General features: G+C 41.0%; 2 protein-coding genes across 2 annotated transcripts; one reads left to right on the top strand and one right to left on the bottom strand.

Annotated features, from left to right (window-relative positions):
• Window positions 1-506: 506 nt before the first annotated feature.
• On the bottom strand, window positions 507-9,058 carry LOC127600107 (transmembrane 6 superfamily member 1-like). The gene is made up of 10 exons (XM_052064445.1): window positions 7,588-9,058; window positions 7,369-7,472; window positions 7,075-7,172; window positions 6,897-7,000; window positions 6,718-6,800; window positions 6,387-6,505; window positions 5,243-5,347; window positions 5,083-5,175; window positions 4,109-4,228; window positions 507-2,038 (listed from the first exon to the last, which is right to left on the bottom strand). The coding sequence occupies exons 1-10, from the start codon at window positions 7,677-7,679 to the stop codon at window positions 1,847-1,849; spliced, it is 1,110 nt and encodes a 369-aa protein (XP_051920405.1). The 5' UTR covers window positions 7,680-9,058; the 3' UTR covers window positions 507-1,846.
• On the top strand, window positions 9,059-17,879 carry LOC127600106 (BTB/POZ domain-containing protein 1-like). The gene is made up of 8 exons (XM_052064444.1): window positions 9,059-9,598; window positions 12,261-12,417; window positions 13,081-13,186; window positions 13,271-13,468; window positions 13,707-13,836; window positions 13,917-14,004; window positions 14,936-15,082; window positions 15,163-17,879. Exons 1-8 carry the CDS (start codon window positions 9,189-9,191, stop codon window positions 15,319-15,321), a joined length of 1,395 nt encoding a protein of 464 aa, XP_051920404.1. The 5' UTR covers window positions 9,059-9,188; the 3' UTR covers window positions 15,322-17,879.
• The last annotated feature ends 1,795 nt before the right edge of the window (window positions 17,880-19,674 follow it).

Here is a 19,674-nt window from a genome sequence, read left to right as displayed (position 1 = left end):
TTGTTGGTAAAAATTATTTTGATAGGGCGGCCCGGTAGTCCAGTGGTTAGCACGTCGGCTTCACAGTGCAGAGGTACCGGGTTCGATTCCAGCTCCGGCCTCCATGTGTGGAGTTTGCATGTTCTCCCCGGGCCTGCGTGGGTTTTCTCCGGGTGCTCCGGTTTCCTCCCACATTCCAAAAACATGCGTGGCAGGCTGATTGAACACTCTAAATTGTCCCTAGGTGTGGGTGTGAGTGCGAATGGTTGTTCGTCTCTGTGTGCCCTGCGATTGGCTGGCAACTGATCCAGGGTGTCCCCCGCCTACTGCCCGAAGACGGCTGGGATAGGCTCCAGCACCCCCCGCGACCCTAGTGAGGATTAAGCGGCTCCGAAAATGGATGGATGGATGGATTATTTTGATAACTACCACTGCTGCTGATGTGTGGCAGCTGTGTGGCTTAAACCTGACATTGAGTGGTAGTCTAATAAATATGTTAAGTACTGTACACTTCATATTGTAAAAGGTCATGTCAAATATGAGCCAAGTTTATCAACAAAGCATTGAACACAAAAAAAATAAAACACACTTCAGCTCATTTCTTGAATTCAAATGTAGTCAGTAAAAAATGATTTCCAATCTATAACTTGATTTTCCAAAACAAACAGCAGACAGATCGCTTTAAGTCTTAAAAAATATATATATATATTATACAGGCAATGTTGTTTATTTGCCTCGCATGATTCTATCCTCCCGACTACCAATAGTTCAAATTTGTCCTCTGTAAAGGACATTTTTGAACCTAAATATCTCCCACCCAGTGCATCCAATCGCAATAACTCCCTTTGTTACTCTAAAGACGACATTCAGTGCTTTCCAATGATACCAAATTTGTAGGGGTTAGAAAAAGTAAGAAAATGGCTTCCCTGAGTGCAAGCACTTTTTATGAGAATTGGAAAAGTAATACTTTCTATCAAACACATTTTGTCTTGAAATGCTGTTGGCATTTTATTTATAAGACTCTTATGAACACGTTGAGTTGTTTTAAGTGTATTTGAGCCTAGTATTCAAGTGTATTCATGTATTCAAGTATTCTAGTGTTTAAAAATGTAGTGGAATTTCAAAAAAAATCTTTTGGAGTAGTCCAATTACTTCACATAGATTGGGAAATTTCAAAATAAATGTGATTGGACAACATTTTTTTCCTGGTAGTCAGGGGGATATGAACTACTGTATCTTACACAAACGAGCACGCCCTCACATTTTGTGTGCACAATTCATTATATCCTTCATTGGACATTTGTGATGAAATGAAAATTTGCTACAAAATTTAATCTAGTCAGTGTACTGAATAGGCGGTATAATGGCATTGACTAATTGTTCCCGCAAAGAACCTCAAAAACCAGCGAGTAATGTCGAAAATGTGAGCAACAAAAGTGAAAATGTACAAATTGGTCACAATTCTTTTTTTCAGCCCTTCAGAGATTTTTACCATGAAGTGCCATATTGAACTTAGTTCAGTGATTAAGATGAGAGTGAGCGAATGAGAACCCCAAATTTCAAAACTGTCATTTGTTCAGCGTTGTCCCACGAAAAGATATGATAAATAGTTACATAAATGTGAGGAGAGTTTACTTTTGTCAGAATATCTTGCAGGTATCTATGGTAATTTGCTATTATTCTGTCAGTGCAAGACACCTGCTTCCCACCCCAGTGTTTTACTGGGGTGGGAAGTGTTTAGTATTTTACTTTCCATCACTAAACTCTCATTAACTTGGAAAATAATGTGGTAATTCATCTTAAGCTGCTACAGTGCATTGACTACACTCGCTTTTCCAAAAAAGACTGGAGCTCCTCTATAAATCACTCATGCATTTTTCTTGTCTGGCATGCCCTTGAGGAAGAAGGCCGGCCTGGTAGTGCAGCGGTAGCAAAGAGCCTGAGGCACCACAGCATACAGGATATTAACCAGCAAAAACACAGGTTGGTTGGCAACAGGAACTCTATAAGAGAATGGTGTCCGTGTGTGAAGAGAGGCGCCGATATGAGAAAACTGGGCCTGGTAGCAAAAGAGAGGGAGGAAATAAAGAAAAGGGAAGGCTTTACCATATTGTACTGTATTTATTTCATTCTACTGTATTGTAAAAGAGGCATTTATCTAAATTCTAATACTGTATTTTTTTTTTCCATTTATTCCCAACGGTATCTTCTTCATTTCATAGCTTTTCTCTGGGCCACACTGCTTACAGCACATTTACATGCTTTAATTATTATCCAATCGGATGTGAGCCTCTGTGTTGCCATCTAATCTCTCCAAGGTCTTCAGAATCAGTAGGGTTGGCCAAAACTTTAACTTTATATCCAATGATATTGTTTCTTTAACCATTCAGATTTCAAATTCGCTTGGCTGATGTCAGCATTTTTCTCTCCTCTGATTACTGCAGTTGATCAGTGAAAGCCAAGTTCTTACTTTCTTTCCAGATAAAGTATTGGTATTGAGAGGTAGATTCATTTAGGTGGGTCCCTACTCAAGGTCCACATACCAAATGCACTGCCCGTCACTGATTCGTACAATAACTATTAATTTTTATATTAATAATAAACAATACTGAATACTACACAAACACTACAAAATTTTATTTTTCCATAAATAAATAAAATGTTTAAATTCAATGTGAATGTCAGCTTTGCAGGGGCTATGTGTGCTAATATCTACAGCAATACACCATGGTATCAAATGTCATCATAAAAGTAATTACAGCCACCTAGCGGCAATGCCTGTTAATATTTTCCTGGGGAGGGAGAGTCACCTATTTGAGGTGTGGGGGTTCGATTCCAGCTCTGGCCTCCCTGTGTGGAGTTTGCATGTTCTCCCCGGGCCTGCGTGGGTTTTCTCCGGGTGCTCCGGTTTCCTCCCACATTCCAAAAACATGCATGGCAGGCTGATTGAACACTCTAAATTGTCCCTAGGTGTGAGTGGATGGTTGTTCGTCTATGTGTGCCCTGCGATTGGCTGGCAACCGATTCAGGGTGTCCCCCGCCTACTGCCCAAAGACAGCTGGGATAGGCTCCAGCACCCCCCGCAACCCTAGTGAGGATCAAGCGGTTCGGAAAATGGATGGATGGATGGATGTTTATTTATGTGTTAATAATTGATGTGGCTTGCACACCTCAAGGGTTAGAGGGTCTATTAATATACTGTATTATATATATTGAGTGAGACAACGAAGGGCACTATTTGAGAAAAAACAATAACCAGAATGAGGTCAAAAGCAAATTTGCGTGCGAGCGTGCGTTTCTCGGTAAGGGTAGATCCGGGGAGATTAGTTGATCGAAAAGTAGATCTGGGCACCCCTGTCGTAAAGTGTTTCTTTTAAATCACCCTTTGATTGGAGGTGGGGGTATGATTCGGTGATCAGAGGGGTGGCATTGGACATGTCTCATACTAACCATGGTTGTCAGGGCAACAGCGGTCCTATTTTTAGCTCTGTTCAACAGCTGACATTTATACGAATACCACCAATACCAGCATTCCACCTGGTCTGAAGTCAGCTTCCGACTTCATCCAGCCAGTGAGTGACGTGTCCGCCTGCAGCTCTAACACAACAGCTGCTTTGTTCCCTTTGGGTTACACTGCCACTCTAATTCCTTGGACCAACTTTTTGGTTTAGTTTACGTGCAAAAACACTTCATGTTAATCATGCATCCACTACAGAGCATGTTTGGCCAGATCACTTATCTCCAGATTGGGCAACATTCTGCGTTTAAGTGCTTTTAGAAGTACAGATATCTGGAAATTTAAGTACCGGTACTGTATTTGTACTTGGTTAATTCTGACCATTGCCACTGCCATGTAGCAGTTGGAACAGTTCAGTATGTATGAAAAATATTGAACTTGGCCTTTACTGCGTGCCTTTCAGCAATTTTTCCAATTATTGCATTGCACATTTTCACAACCATCATTTTTGGTTAGTTACTAAGTGAACTGTAATGCATCAAGTTTAGATTACTTGACATCTCTCTGTACAAAAAAATGATAGATACCATTTAATACTCTCTACTAAAGAGAGCCAGACCTCTTTTCTTTTCAGCCACGTTCTTAAAAAAAAACATTTTAAATATTACCTACTTGTGCTACAGCACCTGAATGTACAAGAGTCAGGTCCAGCATCCACTCACATCCTGGAACCAACAAGCTGTAGAGAGTCATGATGTAGTATGGGCCTGAGTACAGCATGCTCACCAGCATCTGACAAACAATTATAGGATTTACTGCTTCTGAAATAGGTCATAGGAATAGAGCGAAAATTTACAACATTAGTACATGGGTGGTATACCAAAAGCCACGATAAGTTGCCTTCCTATTTGGTTTCTGGAATAATTTGGAAAGACGTGAATGCAGCTTTTGACAGCATCGGCTTTGCACTTTCTGGATACTTATATTCCCTTGCCTATTGGAGCAGCATTGTAAAAGTACTGCCTGGCAACAAGATTTTCTGTCCCTGGCTGCAGTTCAGCACAAGTTTGAGAACCTTTATGGGTGGCACACTGCTTTAAAGCAAAGTACAATTTCTGGGATCCAAAGCTAATTTCTTGAAACAGGATCTGTTCTTGACAAACCAAGCAGTAGAAAGCCTAATCCTGTAACCACTGATTAAAACACTGAACAGCGTTCGCACAAACCCAGGGAAGATCTTTCCAAAGGGTTGCATTGGATCTCAGCCACAACAAAAATGTATTTAGTGAATTATTTGAAGAGCGCTACATCTTTGCCATGCAACTTGATGAGCATAATAATCTTCCACCTGAAACTTGTGAACATCCGAAAGTCCAGATGGATAAAACGTTATCACTTTCCAAGGCATCCGCTGAATTGAGATTTTGTCAATGGTCAGTGACAGCGCAGCCATCCAGATGTACTTTTCTTGACTTTGCTTGAAAACCCGCTCGAAGAGTTTGGTCAGTGATAGTAGTAGCAGACCTTCCACTGCATGGTTTGTGAGGAACAGATCCTGTTTTGAAAAACTTGCCATGGATCCAGCAACTCAAACTGATGCTGTAGAGGCTTTTAGGACACCCCATATAACACCCATGTAAACTTACGTGTATTTTAGGGTAGGCAGAGGGGTCCTTCACGTAAGGCTCGTAATGTTGCACGTAATGCTGGCACAATGCGTTGGAACAGTCCAAGGCAACCTAAAGCACCAACTATTAGACTAATGGAGATGCGTTTAAGTCCTTCAATTATATTTGTGTTTCTTACCAGACCTCTGAAGACACAGAAAGACATAGCTGGGATGAGGTAGATTATAAAAAACAAGTCCATAGGTCTGCGGAACATTGTCATCCTCTGAGCTTTCTGTATGCTCTAGTGGAGAAAGAGATATTTATTACATGCATGTCACAGGCTACTTCATTAATGTCTGATAGATTTAAAATATATATATATAATCAAGTATAATTTAATGAAAAGGAAACAATTTGAAGATGGATCGCGATGGTGTACTGATTTGCTCAATAGTGACATTTCCTATTCTGGCATTGTACATTTTGGGCTATTTTTTTTAAATTAAAGCGCAGTATAACTGCCCATGGGTGGAGTTTCCTTTCTTTTGGGGTTTTGTTGGATGGGCGCAGCTAGCAAGGGATGTTTATGCAGTTGTGAGGAAGTGTGGGAAGGATCACAGCCGACTTGTTTCGCATCCAATGGAAGCACCTCCCTTCATTCCCTTTAAATGGCGGGCACAAGAGAGACGTACATGCTACAGTGCATGTCGATGCAGGAGATCAGCACACAAAGTTAATTAAAAAACGAACTGCAAGAACATCTCTACTTGCGTTTCGTTGCAACAATTCCACTCTGCGCACCCCATAGTTGTGCCACAGTAGGTGGGGGAGGGCGCTTTTAAGAACATATTTAAAATGATAATAATTATAATAATTCATTCAATGAATTGGTTTCTGTAGTGATTCAGAAGGATTGACGCACACTGTTGTCATATTTATGAAATAAATATGATGACATCACTACACACATCCAAGGAAATATATTATATATTTATGCCTACCTGAGCCCCGATCATATCCACCAAATTACCGTTACACCACTTATGCCAAAGCTTCGACCTGTCTTTAACTAGTCTCAATTTTAGTAATTTTTTTTCACCTAATTGTCAGGTGTATGTCATGGAAAAAGCCCATGGTCAGACAGAAAACCCAGCAGTGGACAAAACGATCCATCAAATTCCCAAACACAGGAAACTAGATATGCTCCAACACGAAAATTAAGATGTGACAGTTTTTACACTGAGTGTATGTGCGCCGGTTTACAAAGAAAAGTAGCCTGGAAAGTGCATTTCTGAGGACGAGGTAGGGCCTTTTGTGTTTAATCAGGAAATAGATCTTACCGTCAACTCAACAGTTCGTGTGGAAGGGTGGCTGAAGATGCGAAAACACGCCCAAACAGACACTGCGATGTACAGTAAGTGAAGGAAGAAGAGAGGACCCATTTCAGTCCCATATTTTCCTGGAAGTGACAGAAAATCATTTAAGGATCACAATTCATATAAAGAAAAAATAATCATTATGAATACACCAATAGGTAGGAATACTAAATAAAAAATGTGATGGTACCTATAAATCCCAGTATGGACAAAGTACAACAATGTTAGCCTGATAGTATAGTTAGCATGTTTAAATATATGAAAAAATGTAAAAATTATACTCTACTGTACTTACCAACAGCATTCCCAAGAAGGTAGATAATGGAACGCATGACAAAAGACCCTACCCAGTAGAGTCCAATAGCTCTGAAGTTATCCCTGAAAACCACAAATTGTTCATACCGTACAGTAGAGTAGGTCCATTCTTCCTTAATAAAAAAAACAAAAAAAACATGTGGACAGTGCAACACTCACCCCCAGGTAATTGCTGCAATCATGAGGAGATACATCAGATAATGCACACAGCCATCCCAATAGGACATCATGTGACCGTGTGCTGTATTAATGTGTGGATCTGCCTGAAAAGGAGAACCGTCTATATAAGTCAGAGAAAACATGAACTCAAGCATTGCAATGGAAACACCCAGCTTGCCTCTTTCAGGTAAAAAGTCACAAATCCATCAATGATGTTGTCCTGCTCCAGTCCGATGATCAAGTTCACCACACTGAAGAACGCATGGACTGCATACACTGAATACATAGATGCATTTATTTTAGCAGCAAATTTTGCACGCCACAAAGCATTTGATGGATCAGTTTGACAGCTACAATTTACATTTCGCATCCTGACAACAACTGCAATTTACACAAAAAGTGTATAATTATGTTTTGAGTGCATGGTTGAAGTTTCATGTGAGGTACAGAAAAACTTTACATGAATATTTACCATAGAAAAGAGAGTCTAATGGAGCTTTTCTCCGGAGTATAAAACGGGCAGATATGACCAGAAAGATGAATGTTGCACATCCAGCAAAAAAGAAGGCTTCGGCGCTAGAGGGACAACAAGTGGAGACGGTTATACACAGCGAAGTGCTCATTTTACCAACACAAAAATAAATAATACTTATCTGATCAAAGCAAGCCGGAATTACAAGCTCACGCTCACCTGTTGTTGTAGACGAGTGAGTTGAACAAGTAACAGATGGGAATGGACATCAAGGATAGCACAAACACGCCAGTCCCTGCCGAAGCACTCATTGCTGACCGTGTGACAGCCTTTTTTGTCCTAAAATAATAATGATTAAAAAAACTAATTCAGCCATAAACATCCATGATTAATCTATGGATGGTGATAAGATTGATTTGAAAATTAGAAATGAATGGCAATGCTGCAGAGCTGCTTCCACATGCTTGCTTGCTCAAGTTACAATGGTTGAGCAGGTGTTCGGTGGGTGGCTCTAAATGGTACATCTCTTTCTCTCTCTCTCTCTCTCTCTCTCTCTCTCTCTCTCTCTTTCTCCCCCCCCCCCCCCCCCCCCCACACACACACAGATATATACACTTCTGTTATGTTATTATTGGCCACACCGTGCAGACGCTATCACCGAGCAGTGGATGAATAGCAATGTACTGTACATGACGGTCACCAAAATTAAAGGAAGACCATGGTTGGATAATAACATACACATTTTAAACGTTTCACTTAAATGTTGAGTCTAAATGCTAAATCTAAATGTTTTATTGTGATTGGTTGTGACTTTGTTTTGGGTCCTTGAAGCTGCTATCGTCATTTATTTTGTCACCTTTATTTTGTCATAGCGGATTGGGCATGGCCTGATGTTTCTCAGTATTTAAAATCGAGTTGCTCAGTCAGATGTGTCAAGACTTCTTCCCATGCCTTCTGCATCCAGCCTTGTTCTCTGTATTTTTAAATCTGAAGACTTTTTACTTTGCAACTTCCCTGTCCAATCTGTATCTGGATCCTCACAGACATCTTGAGCTTAAAATAAAGTTTCTAAAAGTGGTGTCACTTTCTTGCACATGTATAACAATATTTGTCATCTTAGAGCGATATTTAACATCCATTATCATAGCTGAATCCTCGCGAGGGTCATGGGCGTGTTGGAGCCTATCCCAGCCGTATTTGGGCAGTGGGCAGGGGGCACCTTGAACTGATTGCCAGTCAATCGCAGGGCACACATAGACGAACAATGTGAAACATGCAGAGGAGATCTGCAAGTGATTCAAATTAGGTATCAACCCAATTTAAAATAGGTATTGTCAAATTAATTACTAAAGGTATGGGAACACACAACAAACAACATTATTACACTAATGCTGCACCTTTTTTATATTGTAGGATGCATTAAAAGATCATGTTAGGCTACTTACACTAACAGATTTTGTGTTATTAGAAAAATAATATTTACATATGTTCAAGTGTTTAACTGACCATCTTACGTGTCTGTTTCGTGTGTATTGTTTTGTACTACTTTGTTATCGAAATAAAAGTTAAATAATGTTTAAAATGTTTTTTTTTGTCAAGCGCGTGTGTGTGCGTGCGGGTGTGTTTGTGTGTGCGCGTGTATGTTTATCAATAAAGTTGTAAAGTTTGTCTCACTATGCCTGCGTCATTCCCTGAGCGACGCAACAGAGGCTAGCTAGCCTCAAAGATAGCTGGTGGCTGGACATCAAAGTGTAATGGCAATGACGTAATCAAATCAAATACATGTAACGCGGTTCTGACTTGGGAACGTCCGTGCGTCTATGGCGACCGTTGGCGGCGGCGGCTCGGCGTCAAACCATGACGTCCAAGAGTCCAGCTCGGCTCAGAGTGGAGCTCGGGTGGCGCTCTCCAATGCCGCGACCGCCGCTCTCGGCCCGTCCGCTTCTCCGCCGGTGCTCGCCGTTCACCGGGAGCCCGGCGTATACAACTGGCAGGCGACGAAGAGCTCCCTGAAGGAGCGCTTGTCTTACCTCCTCAACAATGAACTGCTTAGCGACGTCAGGTTTGTCGTGGGGAAAGACGGACAAACGCAGAGGATCCCGGCCCATAAATTCGTCTTGTCCGCTGGCAGCGGCGTTTTCGATGCCATGTTCAACGGGGGGATGGCGACCACCACGGCCGAGATAGAGCTTCCTGACACCGACCCAACAGCTTTTCTGTCGTTGCTCAGGTGGGTAGACGAGGCACAGGTGGTGAAGTTGCGTTTAGAGGGATTCCCCTTTGCCCCGTTCCCCACCGCCTTTCGCAGCATTAGCAGGGGCGTCGCTTTTTCATGAAACAAATTGCAAAAATAACAATAATGCAACTTTTGTCCTGTCTCATTCAACTGGTGCATAGATTTTTAAAAGCTGCTAATTCAACTCAGGTTGAGGTAAAACACCAGAACAACAAAGTATAGGTAACCAGATAATTAATGTGGCAAGACTGAAAACAATTCTGTCCCGCATGGAAGCAAAAATACTTTTAACTGTTATTTTAAAAAGCAAATATCTTCTGATATCAGCCTCTCAAATGTGAATGAATACTTTCTGATTTCCTTAATCTAGGGATAACCAATGTGGTGCCCATGGGTTACGACTAAGGACCACGAGTAGTTCGTGTCCACACATGTCAACCACACATGTCAACGTGCCTTTTCTAAAAATAGCTTATCGGCGATTGGACATTTCGATGTTTTTAGAATGTTGTAGAAGTGATCATTTGAATATGTGAACATTGGCTGAGATTTATAGAAATAAAGCGTTGTGTGTTCCTATTTATCTATTTTCCAATTATTGTGACAAATCATGAACAGTGTCTTCACATCAATCCATCCATCCATCCATTTTCTGATCCGTTTATCCTCACAAGGGTCACGGGATGTGCTAGAGACTATCCCACCTGTCTACGAGCCGTAGGCAAGGTACACCCTGAACTGGTTACCAACCAATCGCAGGGGACACATAGATTGTTCCATTAACCTGCCAAGCATGTTTTTGGAATGTGATTCAAGTCATTTACTAAAGGAAAAATGAAAGACAATAAAACAACAAGTGTAAATGCTTGCAATTTTCATTACGCAAAGCAACTTTGAATACCACCATCGAGTGTTCAAATGGACATATGACAGACAATGTCATAGACAGAGTAGAAGTACTGTGACAACGCAGTAATACAGTTTAGCAAATTCTCCATTGGTGTGAATGTTTGTCTGCATGTGCCCTGTGATTGGCTGGTGACCGGTCCATGGTTTCACCCCGCCGCTCGACCAAAGTCAGCTGGGATGGGCTCCAGCGACTCTCATCGAAATAAGGGCTGAACAATAAATAAGTAAGCAAGATGGATGAAACCTATGCTGGCAGTTTTCAGTTGATCCTCTATCATGTCGTTTACAACTTTGGGATCAGTAAAGTCGCATGTTCTTCACGAGTCCTAATGGGAAAGTCATCAGAGTGGACTTTCAAGTTGTCGCTGTGGGTCCGACTATGACTGGTATTAATGGGCCTGGGATAAGATGAAATGAGAGCTTTGTAAGTGATGTCATAAGCCACCTTCGTGTTTAGTGCTTATGTTTCCACTTTGTAATCAATGGCCTCTATCGTTTCTGTCAAAACACCCGTCTTCTCAGTCCGGTCTGAATCCCGCCCCCCCTCTAAAAGACATAGAAGTGTCCTTCAGATATAGATAGGAAACGAATAGTGCCTGACTACAGAATTCTATTTGTGCCATCTTAGTTTCATTTTGTATTTCAGACATTAATTCGAAACTAAGGCTGAAACTTGAGGAATTTGTGACAAAACAAGTGGAAGACAAACTACCGCTTATTTCTGCCTCAAAGCTTTGCAGTGCCAAGTTCGCAAAAAACAGAATGTCGAAGTTGTAATGCTTAAACAATACATTCTAATTGCAGTATGGCGACTGCAAAGCAGAACTAATATAGCAGTTGCCATCTTTACCCTGCGGCATACATGGGGGTTGAACCCGAGCTTCCATCGCGTAACCGGCTTGGAAACGCAGAGCGCTCACCGCTGAGCTGAGGTAAAAGCTTGGGCTGCCAATGCCCTCTTTCAGGTTTCAAGGAGAGAGGCTCAAGCTGGCATCCGTTACGCTAAAGTATCCTAACAACATGTCTACTACCTCCATCCCAAGGTATCGAGGTTGGCTAATTTTACATAGCCTACCAACATTATTTTCATGGTCTCCGACCTCCACAAGTGGTAAAGGATAGACACAGCCGCTGGTGCGCTTGTAATCGCTTAATTGAGCAAATAGTTTCAAAGTAAACACCGAACCGACACGTCCGTGTTTGCTGTCACCACAAGTGAAGCCAAAGCAGTCAACATGCAGACTGGCGAATGGTGAGCCAGTTAACAGCCAGCCGCAAATCTGACCTCACAATAGCCAGCGCTACACTCTCATTTGTTGACTCCCACGGCATGCACCAGGCCAGGCCTCGCTTTTTTAAGCCACACACACACCCTAAGTCACAGACAGGAGAGTGGAAGGATGGTGACCCCCAGTTGACAAAAATAATACTTGCATCTCACATGTGCATTATGTTGTTTAACCTTTTCAGGCACCCTGTAACCTCATAACACGATAAGCTGTCCACTGTAGTAACCGCTGTCCCTGAAAGGGTTAATAATGCTATTTATGTCTGATTAATTGACAGGATAATTGTTAGAATAATCACTTCTAAAAATATTTCATAGTTGCAGCCCTATCTTATATGAAGATGGTACCTCTGCCCACCACCGTTTTGTTCCAGTTATAACGAACAGTTTAAAAAAAAAAATTGTGAGACTGTTGTGCGCGTTGATCACTGCATAGTTTTCTCTTGTTCCTTTGCACAGGTTCTTGTATTCGGATGATGTTCACATCGGTCCAGGAACTGTGATGTCCACTCTGAACATAGCCAAGAAATACGCTGTCCCCGCTCTGGCCACTCACTGTGTGGAGTTTGTCAGCAAGCACCTGAAAGCAGACAACGCATTCATGTTCCTCACGCAGGTTCATGCTTTCACTTTCTGAATGTACTTGTCACATGACCATGCTTAAAGTCCATTTTCTTGACAAATGTTATGCAGACATTAATGGCTGCAGTTAGTAGTGTAACGTTTTGTCATATTCTAGAGTTTTGGAGGCATTTTCCCTGAAAATTTGAGACAGATTGCTAATTTTATGAATTTTGAGGGAGACTGAAAACTGATCACACCTGGCTGGGCTACAGGTAGGGAAGACCTTGTACTGGTTGCCAGTCAATCACAGGGCTCATAGAGACCAACGGCCATTCACACTCACCATCACTCAGGGAGAACTGAACTTCGCCACACTGACTTTATTGCAACTATTTGTTGGCAATACTAAGACAGCCTTACATAAAACATGTCATCTGTCATAAGTTGTTTCATGAACAAGTCCACTGCACCTGCCATTACAGAATATAACTTTCCAGTTTGAATATGCATTTATTTATGGATGCACCTCAGATGTGTTGGTAAGCCCTGAAAATTGTTCTTGAATGCTTGAATAGAAATTTTGAAAGTGTATGCAACCGGAATACAATTTAAACATGAATGGTAAATTATCAAAAGCAGGTTCAAGATGTTTTTTTTTCCCTGTTTACAGGTTTGATGTATCAAAAAATAATGTAAGATACTCTTGTGTTTCCAGGCAAGGTTATTTGATGACCCTCAGATTTCCAGCCTCTGTTTAGACACCATAGACAAAAGCACTGCAGAGGCAGTAAATACAGATGGGTTCACTGGTATTGACCTTGGTAAGCGAGCCTTCTACTAAAGTAAAATTTCCAACAAGTGTTGCTTGTTCTGGGAAGACTTAATTATGATTTCGTGTGCTGTAGACACTCTCTGCGCAGTTCTCGAAAGAGACACGTTGAACATCAGGGAGAATCGTCTCTTTGAGGCTGTGGTACACTGGGCCGAAGCCGAGTGCAGCAGACAACAGCTTCCGGCCACCTCGGAGAACAAACAGAAGGTACTTGGAAAAGCCCTACCGCTCATCCGCTTCCCGCTCATGAGTGTGGAGAGGTTTCCTACAGGTAAGCTAAGTACATACTCACTGGCCACTGTTTTGAGCACACATGTACCATGTAATGTGATACAATACAAGAAATGTGTTTTTTTTTCTCAGTTCAAATCTAAAGGTACATCAATGTTGATCATGTTCCTGGTGTGTCCAGGCGTCATATTCTTTCTTATGCAACAAGTGCCTCGTCTGGAAATGTGTTCAATCAGGGGGTGTGAAATGTGTTTGTTTGTTTTTTTTACACCTTTAAGCAAACCCCAAACCGCGGCCCAGCAACAATGACAGGCCCCGCTGCTGCCTCCGTGGAGATGAATGCAGCATTAATAGATTTCAGCATGTCGAGAGTCGATGGGGCTACAGCGGTACCAGTGACAGAATCAGGTGAGATGACAACACGGTCAATCTAATAAATGCGAGCTTGACCAGTTAATAGACAACTGCTTCGATCAATGTCTCTTTAGATTCAACGTCAGTAGACGAATATCCATTGTGGGCTTTGGTCTGTACGGTTCTATCCATGGACATACGGACTATCAGGTCAACATACAGGTAACGCTGCCGTGTTTTTAATGCGTGATGTCATTGGCATGACACGTGACGCAATGTGTTGGCAGTTTGGAGTCTGGGCGCAAGAATTTTTAGTATGAAATGCATGCATTACACAGTGCCCGAAATAAACCGCAACGGACACACTTCACCTTTGATAAACATAACTTCCAGTCGTAAAATCGCCTTCCTGACAATGTAGTAAAATGTCAACTGCGTTCTCGCTGAGTGAGTTAATGCTGATTAAATGTCATATTTATTCCCATCTGTCGCCTTCGTTATTGCCGCTTTAGTTTGACAATGGTTCATACACAATGTATAATTTTAATGTTGTGAAGGACATATTTCTACAAACAAGTGGAGACTCACTCAAACAGCTGTTTCGTAGCAACACACTTTGTTTTGCCTCATTTGATTCAAGACATGAATCCTTAATATTCATATGGCCATCTCTTTAAGATGCAATACAATACATGCTGATTTATATAGCGCTTTCACAAAAGCGGCAGCTGTAACGAAGCACTTAACAAAACAGTTAACAAAGTAAAATAATACACAGCACATAACATTAAACACGGACAGTCATGTAGTTCTAACCACTTTTCCATCACACGCTTTGTTGTTTGAAGATGAGGGGAATATTTAAATTGGGAACATTTGCAGAATTCCCCCCGCTTAATTTGCCATGGAAATTTAACTCTAATCAACAACAAACCAGCAATTTGATTCAAAATATCAAACCTGTTACTTTGCAGCACTGTTGGAACACTTCACAATGTTTTACAGTGAACCCCTGCATATTCGCAGTTTGACATTTTCACAGTTCCCTATTCACCCTTTTTTTTTAATTTTATTTTTTTATCATCCGTTATTCACTGGGGGAAAAACTGAGCTTGTTGCTGTTTTTTTTGGGGGGGGGTGTTTTTTTGTGTAGATAATGGAGAGCGACAAACACCTCACTGTGGGCCAGAACGACACAGGATTCAGTTGTGACGGCACATCAAACACCTTCAGAGTAATGTTCACAGAGCCTGTGGAAATCCTTCCTAATGTCAGCTATACTGCATGCGCCACCTTAAAGGTGAGACGCCTTTCCAACATCAACTTTCAACTGCCAAACAATCAGTGAAGATTCATCATGTTTGTTCATTTGTTATTTAGGGACCTGACTCCCACTATGGCACGAAGGGGTTGAAGAAAGTCACCCAGGAGTCAGCAACAGGGACTAAGACAACATTTGTCTTTTTCAAATCCCCCGGAAACAATAACGGTACCTCGGTGGAGGACGGACAGATACCAGAAATTATTTACTATACATAGATTGACATCAGAAGACTTGGCATCGCTTGAATCGTTTTGTGCTTCGTAATCCCGGGGAATGAACACTGAGTGGCAGCTTGTTTATTGCGAAATGCACAGACACAAAGATTGTTCCATGCGACAGAGGTTTAAAAAAAAAGCTACTTCCTGCTTCAATGTTATTAGATGTAAATATGTAAATGATGAGAAAAAGCAAATGTTCTCCATCTAATAAAGACTGCAGACTTAGCTGGAGGCAAACAAGCGAATGTTGTCCCCCCACAAGCTGCTAGTGCTCTTGTTAGTCTTGCATGACTCAAGCTTCAGAGTCAGCCACCAGTTGTCACCAACATCACACTTTCAGTTGTTCTGGAAAGTCGTTTGAGCATTTATTTCATATTCCTTGATATCCAGCTCGGGGTTGAAGGACTAGTTCGGGCTTTGTCCCCAATAGTAGGAATCGGCGAGTACCAATACCAGGTATCCGAACCGGGCCGATAAAGGCCTTATTTTTTTGTTATGAAACTTTTAATGGAAATTTAGAGGCCTTATTTTAAGGTATTGGATTCTTATGGAGTCTGCCAATATCGGTCACCTTCCCAAAAAATAGTATACGTAACATAATAATATTCGTAACATGTGTGCGCCGTTTTGTAAAACGCTGTGTTACTGCTGCAGCTGTTGTGAAAGCGCTATATAAATCAGGGTGTATTGTATTGTTTAAAATTCGGCGAGTTAGTGCTTCACAAGTAGTACCAGTCGCAGAACTGTAAAAAGTGTATAGTTTTTCCTCTATACATATGAGTATAGTATGAGTTGCCCGGGTGTGCGGAAATGTCATACAATAGTTACTTGTACTGAATTGGCGTATTAGTGACAATAAAGGGCGTACTCGTACATTGACCTTAAAGGGTGCCTGTGGTTGTCAGATGAAAAAAATAAACATGGTTCATCAAGAAAAAGTGAATCCAAACACATTTTGATTATACTGGTTGTATAAAGCAATCTCATAATAGCTCGCGGGACATTTCTGTCCAAGACACCGTGGCAGTTAACGCACGCAGACATACAAACCAATTCCAATGAAGATGACACGTAAATATAAATTAAAAACAGTACACTGATTTGCAAATCATCTTCAACCTATATTTAATTGAATAGACAACAAAAACAAGATGTTCAAACTGACTAGGTTCATTGTTTTGGCAAATAATCATTAACTGAATTTTATGACTGCAAAATGTCCCAAAAAAGCTAGGTCATTGTATTGTTGTATTATACTGTTACATCACCTTTTAACAACATTCAAAAAAAACGTTTTGAACCCAGCTGTTCCCAAAATATGCTCTTCACATGTGGGATGTTTCAAACAGCTCCAGTATTTGATGAGCATTCATCAACTTACTCAGTCTTTTTAGCCACGTGTCCCAGATTTTTTGCAACGTGTTGCAGCCATAAAATTCAAAGTTAATGGTTGTCTGCTGAAAACAATGGAACATTAAATATCTTGGGTTTGTAGTGCATTTAATTAAATATAGGTTGAACATCAATTGCAAATGTATTCTGCTTTTATTATGTTTAACAGAATGTCCCAACGTCATTACAATTGGATTGGAACTTGCTCCCTCTTGGTCTGCAGGAAGCAAAGTCGTGACGTAGGGTCGTTGAAAGGTGAGGCTGGATCAATATTGTTATTAATAGAATATTGCCGTTTGGCAGTACCTGTGCGCTATCATGGTGGAATGCAAAGCACGTGGACATCTCAATAACAAGTGAAAAATTAAGCATAAGCATTGGGGCCAAACACGAATTAGAGGTGACTCAAATAGGACAGTGGAGAAAAAAAACACCAATTGAGCAGTTCCTGAATCGAGTTATACACACACACAAACGCACAGATAAAGCACAAAAAAAAGTACCTCATTTACTATCATGATAAAATTGGAGGATACATTTTTTTGGACTGTATGCCATGTTTTTCAGTAAAAGTACAATTCAGGTAGTCATTCATTTGTGTGGATTCAGGGGTTAAATGGTTAACAAATGGCGATTGGGGTATGACTCCAGCCCCTAAGGACTTTATATGACAACAATAACGATCTGGCGAATCCCTCAATAGCAACTGTTGGGTGCAAGGTAAGGCCCCGTCAGGGCCGTTCCAAGCATGGCACCTTGCATTAAAATACGCCAGGGGTATTGCAGCCATGCTGTTTTGGTGAATACAAGACTAGACACTAAGATGGCAACACCAGATATGCATCAAATTTGACAAGATTGCTCCGTTTCCCCATCAATACCTTGAATGGGGCCGTCAGAGATGCCCTGTAAGCTGGATATCAAGGATTCTGAAGAAATGCTAAAACCGCTTTCCATATATCTTTGCTGAGTTCTTTGCAAAAGGACAATATATGCAAATGTACTTATGTCTGTTAGTATATGTACATGCTACGTACTGCTTCCATCAACTCAGCGTGTTTTGTGTAACTTTGTTACTGTTACCTGCTGTAATACATACATGTTTGCTTAGCACTTCTTTGAAATTAAAAGAACAGCTTCATTTTGTATTACAAACTTGAAAATGTGTTTACTGTAGCTCCCTATGAGATGGCTTTTTATGTTATCCCGTCTCTTTTTTTTTCTTGCCTTTTCTCTCTTTTAATCATACAGACACGGCCATCTATCCATTGGCAAGACCCAGTCTACTGCTTCTATTTTGAAAGTTGCGCTTTTATTTGCATACATGTAGACTTGTGCCTGCAGTGTTGCCAACTTACTGACGTGTTTGCTATATTTGGCGCCTTTTTTGTCCCATCTCGCAACTATTTAAAAAAAAAAAAGAGACGAGCAAAAATGACGACAGTGGTCCTACATTAGCAACACTCTTATTTTCTGTATGGTGGAGGGAAGAGGGCCAAGATGATTTATCCTGGTTTCATTTAATGTCATCACTGTATCATTATTAATCAATGTCAACTGAGACCTTTGGAGGAGCAGTTGCTCAAAGTTAGCAGTGGGCCACATTGAACTTTAACTATTGTCAAAACAATAGAAAGATAACGTGTCTATAAAAATTTGAGTTTGTGACCATTCAATACAAATGTATGAGCTTCCGACGGAACAACTGGATAAGCAAATCGAGAGCCTTTTATGGAAATGCTAAGTTTAGGGTAGAGGCCTGCGGTACGACAATAAACGTTGAGGGGTGGGGGGTACTGTACTGTAGTCACATTGAAGTTTCTTTTAGGCTGGGAATAAGCTACAAAAACCTTAAAGTACATTGTAGGCTATTGAGTACAGCATACTAATTGACACTGCTTCTCTAATTTCCGCCCCCCCCCTCCCCGGAAAGAAGAAAATATTTCGCGCCCACAACCTCTCCATAAGAATCTAAATGACTTTGAGGTTACCTGAAATTGATTTTTTTTTTTATCAAATCCTCAATGACTGATGATTATTTTGGTTTGTTTACATTCATCCAGTGGTTTGTGTCAGCGTGGAGGCTTTCCTGATACATTTAAGTATTCGTTTTTAATTAACGGCACTCAGTTCTGCTCAATTTGGCATGCCCCCCATTGAATGTACTGTACAGGATGTACAAAATGTTCTAGGTATGAGATGTATTTGACTTCACAGCAACTTTAACGTGCAGGGGCATGTTGTGCGTATGTCCAGCTGGTAGGAGTTATGTATGCTGTATTTTAATGATAGATGACTGACTACTAATTAATTCACATATGAACATACTGTATATAGAAATGTGCGATTAACAGCAGGAGTGGCCCTGAGGGGGGGGGGGGGGGGTTATTTGGTGTCCTCTGCTCCCGTTAATATTTAAAACACGTTTATGTAGGCATATCCTTAAAATACACACACAAACAGACAGAGGCTGATTTTGTAGTTTCAAAATATTCAACTTACTTCAATAGTCAACTTACTTCAATAGTTGAAATTACTTTCAGATTTCAAGTTTAACTGTTTTGTAAAGCGCTTTGTTACAGCTGCCGCTGTTGTGAAAGCGCTATATAAATCAGCATGTATTGTATTGTATTGTATTGTATTGTTAACAAGGCCGCTATGGTACAGGGAAAGACCTGAGATTAAAATTGGCTCCATCTAGTGATCAGGAAGGGAATTATGGACCGGGGCATCTCACCCACCTCGACCCTACTGTTGAGTAAGGACAAATCAAATGATATGATGGTTTCTTTCTCTCTTTTCTGAAAACCCAAAAAAGTATGAAATGCTGACATTTCCGGAATGACCAATATAGCGTGCGTATTCTGCATGCCCCCCCCCCCCCCCACCCAAGATATAATCAGACTAACAAGCAGAGAGCACTGTCTTTACACGGATGACCTGAGCGTCTGCATGATT

This window comes from Hippocampus zosterae, chromosome 4 (assembly GCF_025434085.1).
Source record: "Hippocampus zosterae strain Florida chromosome 4, ASM2543408v3, whole genome shotgun sequence".
Lineage (NCBI taxonomy): Eukaryota > Metazoa > Chordata > Actinopteri > Syngnathiformes > Syngnathidae > Hippocampus > Hippocampus zosterae.
Note: the sequence above shows the minus strand (reverse complement) of the source record. Positions and strands in the feature narration are given on the sequence as shown.

Excerpts from the sequence above, each read along its gene's own strand:
- LOC127600107 (XM_052064445.1), bottom strand. The coding sequence starts at position 7,679 with ATGAGTGCTTCGGCAGGGACTGGCGTGTTTGTGCTATCCTTGATGTCC. Across the intron at positions 7,473-7,587 it reads TCACTCGTCTACAACAACAG|CGCCGAAGCCTTCTTTTTTG; the intron begins GTGAGCGTGAGC and ends TTGTCCCTCTAG. Across the intron at positions 6,506-6,717 it reads CCTTCTTGGGAATGCTGTTG|GAAAATATGGGACTGAAATG; the intron begins GTAAGTACAGTA and ends TGTCACTTCCAG.
- LOC127600106 (XM_052064444.1), top strand. The coding sequence starts at position 9,189 with ATGGCGACCGTTGGCGGCGGCGGCTCGGCGTCAAACCATGACGTCCAA. Across the intron at positions 12,418-13,080 it reads CATTCATGTTCCTCACGCAG|GCAAGGTTATTTGATGACCC; the intron begins GTTCATGCTTTC and ends TTGTGTTTCCAG. Across the intron at positions 15,083-15,162 it reads CTGCATGCGCCACCTTAAAG|GGACCTGACTCCCACTATGG; the intron begins GTGAGACGCCTT and ends TTTGTTATTTAG.